General features: G+C 38.6%; 1 protein-coding gene across 8 annotated transcripts in view; it reads right to left on the bottom strand.

The window, feature by feature from the left end:
* Positions 1–2,447: 2,447 nt before the first annotated feature.
* JADE2 (jade family PHD finger 2) overlaps positions 2,448–9,019 on the bottom strand; it is a 193,176-nt gene continuing 186,604 nt past the window's right edge. For 7 of the 8 annotated variants that reach the window (XM_044454220.1, XM_044454219.1, XM_044454218.1 and 4 more), the window contains one exon: positions 2,448–8,430. In XM_044454220.1, the coding sequence (XP_044310155.1) occupies positions 7,541–8,430 (890 nt within the window). In that variant the 3' untranslated portion in view covers positions 2,448–7,540. The remainder of the gene's footprint in view (positions 8,431–9,019) is intronic. The other variant, XM_044454224.1, reaches the window with a different exon arrangement.

Genomic DNA, 9,019 nt, shown 5'->3' with positions numbered 1-9,019 from the left:
TGGATCACTTCTTGGCCTGATACCTCATTTTACTTTTCTACCCTGGGCTCTCTTTCTTGATATGATCACAAAAGTTGAGGCTACATTGTAATCTAACCCAGGTAACTGGCTGATGTTGACCCTGGTGATGCAGGAAAAACACTATCAATGCACATCCCGATAGATCCCTCTTCTAATCAATCTTCTCATACTCCAAATGCAAGTGGTACAGGATTTTTGCATGGCACAAGAGAGACAAGCCTCCACATGGAGCCATAATCAAAGTGAAATTGCAACTGGGAGAAAGGTTTTGCTTAGGATAGGAGGGAGGCCCAGAGCTGTTCATAGCAGAGGCAACTGAGTTCCTTTTGCCCACACCTTCTGACAACAGCATGATCATTGACTGCTTGCTCTCATAGGGTTTATTTAGTTACCAGTGTTTGGGAAACAAGTCCTGGAATGTGTCCACAGCCATTCCACTGTGGCTTTTCTCCACATCTATAATACTGTTATTGTTGCCTTTCTGTCAACCAACTGATGATGCCCTTCAGCATTTAAGATGCTGAAGACTCATTTGAGTTTACTGTATACTTCATGGGTATGAGAGCTGGTCAAGAAAAACAGTATAAAAGTGTGCTAGGATAGCAAGGAACAGTTTACCAAGATTAGCAAACGGTGAGAATGTTTTCTAAAAGCAGTTACTATTAGGTCCAGGCAATCATCTTGGGATCTGATGGTAAAATCACAAAGGTTAAAGACAAATTAACTTTAGCATGTGTGACACTGGATGCTGCTAATTAATGGAAACTATATAACTGCTGATAACCATTTATCACTTTAAAAAATGAGATGAAGGAACACAGCAGTTGTCTTAGAGTCATTATTCCTGTTTACAGCAGGAGTATCTGATATTTCATCTCCAATACGAGAGAATTGTATTATTTTCTTTGGTTTCTAGCCAACACTGATGACAATTTATATGTTGCACTGCTTGTTTTGTATTTAATACATAAATGCTACTTTTTAATCATTTGCTTCCATTTGTCCTGGTGTGCAGTTTCAAAGCAAGTCAGGATGGGGATGGGGTGGAGAGTTTTAATTGTATAAAAGCTTTGGTTGGTTGGTTGCTAAGACGCAATAATGTGAAAGATCAACAAACCATCACATTTGTGAGAATTTATGTCTTTCCAGTCTAACACAGGAAGACAGTAAGGATTGTAGTTGCTTTTGCTTCAACTTTATAAAGATTCATGTGTTTTATGTCTCCCAGGGAAATGGATTCAACTGGGAACTCAAAGATAGCACAAATCCTACTAACATAATCTGAGTTTTTATGCAGACCAATTGAACCATTGATCCAACAATGAAGCGACAAAAACACATAGAGGGAGTTGTGCTTTCCTATAATAGTATCTTTTCTTGCGAGATATATCTTAACTCCCCTTTTTTGGCTTATAAATACTTCTTTCCATTGCTTAATTATCTTGTTTCTGCTTTTCCTATAATCAGCTATTTCAGTGTGTGTGTACATTGGCTGGTAAGCTCCCGTGTAAACACAAATGAAACCAAATTGGCTGCACTGACACATGTCCGGAAGGCAACTGCCATCATACCCTACTTGCGGGCTTCCTAAAAGCATGTTTAGTCACTGTAAGAAATGTCCTGGATGATAAGGATTTTTGGTTTGATTCCCCAGACCTCTTCTTATGATGTACATAAGAATGTCCAGTGTGTTTCCTATACTGGTTTTCTGCACAAAAATTTGAGTCCTCTATTGTATGGTTAATTCACAATTCAATCACCTTACTTCATGAAAAGGTGTTCACCTTTTTTCAGGTCTTTAGCAACAGCTTTCAGGTGTATCACACCTGAACTCAGCAATGCACACCTACACTTCACTTATGTTGCTTCACACAAGCCTGTGATGCAGTTTATGGGACTAGTTGCCTCCCCAATATTCAAACATTAATGCTTACCCTCTTGAATGTGGTTAGAGGCTCAGCTAGGGATCTGAAGCCACTGGAGTATACTTTGACCCAAAGAACTCAAGAACTATGTCATTCCCCTTCTTAATTCCCTGATACCTAAAAATCTTGGTTCACCAACTCATTAGGCTAGTGAGGTTTCAGCAGGAAGCATTTTCCGTATGCTCCCAGGCATACCTTTATACACAAGAGCTTGGAGCTCGCTCTAAAAGGAGAAGGGAACATGTTCCTTAGGATACTGAATACTACAGCCAATACCCCATAGTAAGCTTTTTTGTATTTTCACAGGATTGTAGCAAATACAGAGCCCAACTAGCAAGGAACCTAATTATGCCCCCAATTTTGATGGAAACTAATTCATATTACACAGTTGCTAACAAGTCTTAAGGCTCTTTCCAAGGTCTTAAGGGAGTATGAAAGGATGGGTACCTTTTGATACTGAGGCGAATTAGTTCTGCCAAGTACTCAAAATTCAGGCAAACATACACAGAAAACACGGCTTTATTGACTGCATTTGCCAACACACTGAAGAATGCAAAGGTATTTCTTTTTTCATAAGCAAATGGGCCATGGTCCCAATGTGTATTAAAGCATACACTGAATCGAAACATGATGAAAATTATGGCAGACAGACCTAGTCCAAGGCAACACAAACAGCATGCATAATACAGCTTTCACACAGAACAACTTTGATACATTATATTGCTTTAAGGATTAACTAACATGGAAAATGTACAAAAAGGAGAAATAGGTTTTTGCATTAATGAAAAATACATTTTTTCTCTACAAAGGAATTTCTAATACAAGAAAATAAATATTGCAACATAAGCCAAAAATAATTTAAAATTGCTCTTTTCAATATATTTTCAATATTTCTCTTTTATATTAACAAATGGCACATCACTTTCTTTGAAACAAAGAAAACCAGAAGGGCTTTGCCTCCTGTGACATTCATATCATTTCCTGTAACTGATATGGAGTGGGCCTGTTTTGTGTCTGTATGGAATGGAGGAAAGTATAAAGGAGTTTCCTTAAAGAACAACCAAATTAGCACACCTACCTGGCAACAGGAAACAGAGTACTTTTGTGACAGGTTGCAAAGACTTGATTTGGAGGAAACAAGAACAGGTGGGATTGAATTCTTTCCCTTTTCCTTCTACAGAAATGGATAAATCTGCATTGTGCTTTGAGGAAAAGCACGGCCAAATGTTTGTTTTTATTTATTTTTCAAAACACAACAAACTACAAAAAAGTCAAACAACATGCCACAAATAGCTATTCTAGAAAACCTATGATGGGAAAGGAGGAGGAAAATTCAAATTGTCTCTAGGAGATTGCATTCAACACGTAGATTTTAAAAGCCAAATGTGATTTTACCATGAACCAAAAAGAACACTCATGATTGCAATGCTCATATGTAATCATGATGCTGCTTTCCCAAAGGAAATAGGATTCATTCCTTACAGTGCAAATGTCAATGCTTGAAGTTACACATCATCGTAAAGACCTTTGTTTAATAAAATAGACCATTTATGCTTTTTTCTGTTCATCTCAAAATACATTTACAGTGCATCAAAAATATTTTCCATGTACAATTTCTTCTTTTATGCAAATCTTTCTTGTTTCTGCAGAGGAAAAAAGCAGGTGCTAAACTTCTAAAGCATTAAGAAGACTGTAGCTCCTCTTAAACAGATTTTTACTAATATGCAGATAGCTGTCCACAGAGTACAAGGTAATATCAAGGGTTATAGTGACACTACTAGAAACCATATAAAAATCAGTGATGGTTATTTTTTAAAATAAACCAGAGCTGGATTTTTACTATCAGACACATTGCCTTATCATTACCAATGCTGTTTGCTGAAACTTTTTATCGTAGTTTGCTAGGTATAGTAAAACTCAGTGCCAGAAGGTAGCTTGGACTAACTTTCTGCAGCACTTCTGAGTTCTTGTTTCACTGCATCACACTACTGAAGCGACAGCTTGCATGGGTTCCTCTATAACTTCAGAGACTATAGCTGGCTCCAAGGTACTCACTGGCCTTCGCCGTAACTGTAGAAATGTATTGATAAATCATGAATAGTATTGAGAGTGCAAGCACATTGCAGAATCCAAACTAAGAAATTCCTTAGCAGTTATATAAAACATGCTAACATTCTGTCAAAGAGAAAAGATAAAAGGTGGTTGTATTCCATTATATGCTTGTCTAAAATAGGATTAGATCCAATGAGGCTTAATGACTAGAAGAGTGTGTTTGTCTGGATTTTTACTGATTTCCCCCTTCCCATCAAGCATGTCCCATCAAATCTGCAGAATGGAAAGAGGGGAGCTGTGGAGGGAACCAGCAAAATTCACCTCTTTTGCCAGCATCCTCTGGATCCAAGCAATTTCAGTGACAGAGAGGGCATCTTTGGATACAACTTAGAGATGATAAGACATTCTAGTTCGGAATAATGCTCAATTTCTTTTTGCTAGTAAGTCTTTCGTACCCTTTTCTTCCATTTTCCAGCTCTAATTCCCCATACAATAAGGCCCCAGAAAATAAATGTGGCTCCTTTAAAAAAATCCCAATTGCGAAAACATGATAGCTACAAACGTAAGCGTAACATCATGTATGATGTCTGTGATCCAAAATTCCATTAGGCTCTGTGGAGTTCCATATGAGCAGAAGCTGTCCAGTTTTCTTCTGTTTTGACAAACATTTCAGATGTGAAGCTCCATGATGCATACAGAGCATTTCATGAGACTTTAAAAAGCCCCATGAGTGCACCTGAAGGCTCCAGAGCAGGGTGAAGTATTTCTTCTTTCCCCCCCACTTTTTAAACAATCAGTTTTGGTTCACAATTACTTCTTATTCACAGTAACAATGGAGTGTCTCACAGTTTTACATATGATCCAAACAAAGATGATAGGTGCTGGTTTAGTTTGGTTGTTCTTTAAAGTTTGTCCCTTTTGGGGTCCTGTACTGAATGAGCAGGCAAGTAATGCAGTAGCTGATGAATGAAGCTGTGTACAGTGAGATTTCTGGATTTTTTTCTCTTTTTTTAAGCAATAGTTGAACTGAAGCACACGGAAGCAAGATCCATTAAAAGGCAGCATATTGATTATTTGTATGACATAACTAGGATATTGTAGCTAAAGCCTAGCAAGCTTGAATAAGATAAAACTAAGTCCTATTTACTGTATTTAACATTATCTGAACATACCAAGCCTTAATTAAGAGCAAAATTTACTTATCAACCCATATGGGTTGGGTTAATATCGAATTGTTCCATTACAGTCAGTACTTTTGAAAAATTATTTAGCAAAGAAAACTTCTCAAATCTGTGAAAAAAACGATGTGTATTTGGCTCGTGTTTTTTGGTTTCTTTTCAGAATAAAGGTTCTACAAATTATAGCTCAACTGGAGAGATATTAAGGACTTGGAAGGCTTGTAAAATGACTTGACTCTCAAAAACCAAGGACAGCCAGCATCTGGCATCAAAGAACATAAAACCAACATTGCTCAGACTGGAATGAGCAAAGAACATCAGAAATCAAAATGGAGGGAGGTGGTCCAAATGATAAAAGCATCATTTTCAGCAAGCTTGCAACCTAATGCCTCAGCTGTGTCATGAACACGGATTTAGTCCTTTTGTAGCTAAACAGCTTTCATTCTTTTTTGTTTTTGTTTTCAAATAACAAGTTTCTGGTTTCTGGCTGTGCTATTTTATTCTCAAAATATTCTTTGGCATCCATAAAATAATTTGACAAATTTATCTGAACAACTGCAAGGTCTCGTCTCCCCCAGTTTGACAGTGATGGGTTAACAAGCAGAAGTGTCCCAGTATAGATATATATACACACACACTCATATTGAAAATAACATACCAACAAAAAAAAGAGTTAGTGATCTTCACTTTTCTTTTTGTATTTTGTTCCCTGAGCTCACACTGGGGTCACTCCCATAAAGCATGTGGCAAACCTTAACTGTGACCTTTGAAGCCAAAATGGAAGTAATGGTGTAATTAAGTGCAAACATGGAAATCTGTGACAAATATGTAACATGAACTTATGAATGACACTTAAGGCTTATTAGAGACAATTTATACACAACATTACTGAAATATTTAGAATGTGGACTTCTGTAAATCACTCTCCTAGGATGAGTCCACAGCTTGATGGTAAGCTTTTACTTCTGAAATGGAAAGATGGAAAGGGGAGAAGCCATCAATTGAGTGACAGTGTTTAGATAAAGAAACACTGTGGCAAAGGCAAATAGTTCAATTGCCTTTCAAAGGTTGTGTCCTCAACCAGGTGACCCTCTCTGTACAGCAGAAGCTTACATATTCAACTCTCTGAACAGGTGAGCCATAATTTGCCTGTTTTTGCTTCAAGTATAGACCTGACCTCTTTCACAAGGCTGGGATCTGAAGCCATTTGATGATGATAGTGATGATGATGATGATGATGATAGTCATGATGATTTTTTAAAACTCTGAATAATTTTCCTATCTGGTTTATGGAAATATTGCCCCTCTGATCTCTATTTGGCCCAAGTGTTTTGGTAAAAGGCTACTTTAATCAACCTGAGGAAATTATGGGAATTGCTTCAGATAATCAAAGGGTTAGTTTTTACCAATAAATAATACCCAAAGTTACTCAGGAGAGATACTGATATACAGCAGAGCAGCTTTAACACAGATATGTAATTCTTCTATCTACTGAGAGCCTTGGATGAGTGTTTATAGTGCTGCCCAGCTGATACTTGGAGTGATAGGGCTAAATCTTGGTTCTTGGCCCCTTGGACGGACTGTGATCAAACTGGAGAGGTGAAAAAGAAAAATCACGGATTTAATAGACCATAAATACAATGGTGTTTTTCTCCACCCATTAAGTGCTTTCTTCAAATAAGCTTGTTGTGCTTCTTTTAAAAATAGTCGCTTATTTTACTTCATAGTTGCTAACACAGACATACACACACGCTGACAAACCCTATGGACAAGTGTGTGTGCACAGAAACACACTCACACCCACCCACCCACCCTCCCGCCCACCCAGATTTACTTTCCCCTTAAGTCCTGTGTATATAGCTGGCTACCACAGCAGTACTCCAATTCTACACCCTGCCAAACAGAGGCAATTAGACCAGGCAGACCATGAAATCTATTCGCTTGGTTTAAATAATGCCCATAAAACTGTCATCCCTGCGTGAGCCACAGGTACTGGCAACCTCACATTCCCTCATTGAAGTTCTAGGATGTCCTGCTCACTATCAGCGAGTGAGAAGTCCCTAACCATGCACATGCTTGCCTTGTGTTAACCGGGAAATGCAAGGATTGACTAAGAAGGGCTAGCTACGGTTACAGTATGCAAGTCTATGTTGGTGGTGCTCTGAGCTGTATCTCAGGCATAGAGAGAAGAGGAACAACAGCAGTGCTAGTTCTGAACTATATATACAAATTAAAAACAAAACAAAACAAACAAACAAACAAACAAACTGAAACCCTCTTATGATACCAGGCGGAAATTGGACATGGCAGTTGTAACTGTATTTAGGCCTCACATGAGCGGTCACACTTGGTCTGTCTGGCGTATTAGGATGCCAAAATACTCATTCTGAAATTATCCTCATTTCCTGAATCTAACTGGCTATGGTGCCCTCTGCCACTACCGGATTCTGCATCAGAGTCACTCATTTCTGCATCTGAAAAGTAGCCATCAGTCTCATTGTCAAAATGGTGTAAGACGACCTTCGATTTTTCACTTCCTGGAGGTCCATTAACCGTCTCAGGCTTCTCGTTCTGTGATCTCCGTGTCCCTCTGCCCTCTTTTGGTAATTTGAATCTCACTACTGTTTTCGGGCAACCTACTGAATCAGGCACTTTAACCAAGGAGTTGGGATCAGATGGGGCATATTTCACTGGTTCCACATCATTGCTTAGGTTACTTATCAGACTCTGGGAGGCTTGAGAATCATTTGCTTTTGGAAGAGGAGGTGAAGGATGAGAACAGCCCTTCCTAACTGTCCTTTTCACTTCAAACATCACTTTGCGCTCTGGCTGAAGTTTGTCCATCCCCTTCTCCATTTTGTTGTTCCTTAAATCGTGTGATAAAGATTTTGTGGTGTTATCTGACAAGTGACTCACATTAGTCCACTGATCTGAATCCTCTTCCTGATGTTGCTTAAAGAAATTCAAACCATTTCTTGCAGGCTTTTTCTTAGTGTGTGTTCGCATTTTGCTCTTGGCTTTCTTAGCTGTGTCACTCTGCTTCAATGGAGACTTCAAAGAATGATCCATCATAAAACTTAACAAGGTCTCTTCATCTTGCAAGAGCTCCTCAGAAAGACCTGGGGTGGTGTCTTCACGATGGCCAGTGTTCAATGACCACTCACTCATTGCCATATTCTCCGTGGTAATCTGTACAGATTGAGCTAGCCAGTTGTTGAAGAAGGTTCCGTCAATGGGGAAGGAAGTTGGGAAACCTATAAAAATAATGGACGAAAAAAGAACAAAATGTCTTAGAATTCAGTCATTCAAGAGTTTCAACAGTATTGTGCTATGGATTCAACCACAGTTTTGAAGGACAGCTAAACATTTGAGGGTTTAGGAAGGCAGAGGTTGAAGAAAAGCTAATGCAACTTTTCACTTAATGTATAACCAGTCTTGATTAATTTGGGAAATCCTGAATATGAATTACATTGTCAGCTTTTTACATTAGATATTTTATAATAGCCAAATAGAGAAAACCAATATAAGTAAGATAAAGGGCCTACAACAAAATGCTGCATGAATCCTATGCAGTGACCCTACTCCCCCACACAAACCCACATTTCTATGTCTTGCCTTGCCATCCCTTTTCTTCTTGTGGTGTCTTCCATTTTATAATCTCTCCTCTCCCTCCCCCTAGAATTTCCCCCTCTCTGTCCTCAGCCTGTCTTCACTGATTCTTCTTCTTCCTCCAATAGATTTATATACTGCTCACCATATTTGAAAGTATAAATATCTCTTTCTAACCCCCGCCCATCTCTTGCTTTTGTCTCAGTCACTTCCCAGTTCTTTCTCCCACCTGCA

Source organism: Varanus komodoensis, unplaced genomic scaffold (genome assembly GCF_004798865.1).
Source record: "Varanus komodoensis strain SLA01 unplaced genomic scaffold, ASM479886v1 scaffold7_3, whole genome shotgun sequence".
Lineage (NCBI taxonomy): Eukaryota > Metazoa > Chordata > Lepidosauria > Squamata > Varanidae > Varanus > Varanus komodoensis.
The sequence above is the reverse complement of the archived record's forward strand: the minus strand, read 5'-3'. Positions and strand labels throughout refer to the sequence as shown.